The sequence below is a fragment of the Drosophila tropicalis genome, unplaced genomic scaffold (genome assembly GCF_018151085.1).
Source record: "Drosophila tropicalis isolate 14030-0801.00 unplaced genomic scaffold, ASM1815108v1 contig_750, whole genome shotgun sequence".
Taxonomy (NCBI): Eukaryota; Metazoa; Arthropoda; class Insecta; order Diptera; family Drosophilidae; genus Drosophila; species Drosophila tropicalis.
In genome coordinates, this window is record NW_027173237.1 from 35,241 (window position 1) to 36,983 (window position 1,743).

The 1,743-nt window shown below is 60.1% G+C and overlaps 1 protein-coding gene across 1 annotated transcript; it reads right to left on the reverse strand.

The window, feature by feature from the left end:
- Positions 1 to 826: 826 nt before the first annotated feature.
- On the reverse strand, positions 827 to 1,324 carry LOC137579650 (antifreeze protein Maxi-like). Its single transcript, XM_068293419.1, has one exon. It carries the CDS (start codon positions 1,322 to 1,324, stop codon positions 827 to 829), a length of 498 nt encoding a protein of 165 aa, XP_068149520.1.
- Positions 1,325 to 1,743: the final 419 nt, after the last annotated feature.

The window sequence follows — 1,743 nt, forward strand, 5'->3', positions numbered from 1 at the left end:
TACCGATCGCGGACGAGCGCCCAATTTTGTCGGACCGTTCGATTTATATTTAGTTATATGATAATAGGTTGTAAGATCCCAATTATTTACAAGTTTGTTAAATGCTCATGTACATACCGAAACCGGTGTTGTAGTATCGATTGTTAGTAATAAATATCGATTGTTAGTAATAAGTATCGATTGTTAGTACTAAGTATCGATTGTTAGTATTTTTAAGTATCGATGGTATATATTGGTACGCGACCTAAGGTCACACTAGAGCGTGGCGTCTTTCGTTCTTCTTCCGGCAACCACCAAACGAGACAGACATACAGCTGCTCATCAGGAAAAGAAATCTTTTGCCATCGATACTTATACATTTATCTTTCAGAAAATAAATACGTGATTAAAACTCAGAAGTGGGATGACCACCCGAAAGGAGACATATTTAGGGACGCGGCACGCCACGCGTTCCACATCGAGGACGGCCGCCTCCACGCCCACCGCTACAGGTGCACCCACTGCCGTGACGACTGCTGCAGTACCGACGGCCACTGGAGCCGCCGCTGCTGCTACACTACCGAGAGCCGCCGCGCCAACTATGGACAGACGCGCCTCGGCCAGGCACGCCGCTGCTGGGCCAACTGCCGACACATCCGCCCCTGCCGGGCCAACCGCCACACTCGCTCCTGCTGGACCCGTTGCTGCCGCGTCTGCCCCTGCTGGGCCAACGGCTGCCATACTCGCCCATGTTGGGCCAACGGCTGACACATCCGCCCCTGCCGGGCCAACCGCTGACATGCCCGCCCCCGCCGGGCCAACTGCGGCGATACGAGCCCCTGCTGGACTAACTGATCCCTGCTGGGCCAGCTGCTGACACACCCGCTCCTGCTGGGCCAACTGCCGTCATACTCGCCCCTGCTGGACCGCCCGCTGCCGCCACTGTACCTGCTGCCGCCACTGCACCCGCTGCCGCCGCCACTGTGCCCGCCGCCGCCATTGTGCCCGCCGCCGCCACTGTGCCCGCCGCCGCCATTGCGCCCGCCGCCGCCACTGTGCCCGCCGCCGCCATTGCGCCCGCCACCGCCATTGCGCCCGCCGCCGCCATTGCGCCCGCCGCCGCCATTGCGCCCGCTGCCGCCATTGCGCCCGCCGCCGCCAATGCACCCGCTGCCGCCATTACATCCGCTACCACCTTAATTGCTGCTGCTGCCGCCGCCGCTGCTGCCGCACGCGCACCGGCCGCACCCGCCGCCGCTGCCGCATCCACTGCTGTACCCGCCACCGCCTTAATTGCTGCCGCCGCCGCCACTGCTGTACCCGCCTCCGCTGCCGCCACATCCATTACGGTACCTGCCGCTGCTGCCACTTCCACTGTACCCGTCGATTATATGTCTGCCATGTGGGCTGCAGCCTCGCTCGCCGCCCCTGTCACTGGTCCCGACGCGGAACCATGGGAAGAGGTGCCCGCTTCAGTGCCCTCCGTATCTACTGCCGCAGCCGCCATCACACCGGCCACTTCCGCCTCCCCCAGCCTGGATGAGCAACTAGCGACGCTGCAGAAACAACACGAGTTGCTACAGTTACAACATCAAATCCTCAAACTGCAGCAAGTCAGCGACGTGAGTGTCATTGAGAGCATGGTGGCTCGATTTTCAGCGGATACCGCATACGATGTGAAGAAATGGCTGAACGATCTGGAAGACGCATTTAAAATTCTGCAGTTGAATGACCGCCTACGGTTGGTCGCATGCCGTCGTATGC

What these genes read in the sequence shown, in the direction of transcription:
- LOC137579650 (XM_068293419.1), bottom strand. Translation starts at nt 1,324, where the DNA reads ATGGATGTGGCGGCAGCGGAGGCGGGTACAGCAGTGGCGGCGGCGGCA.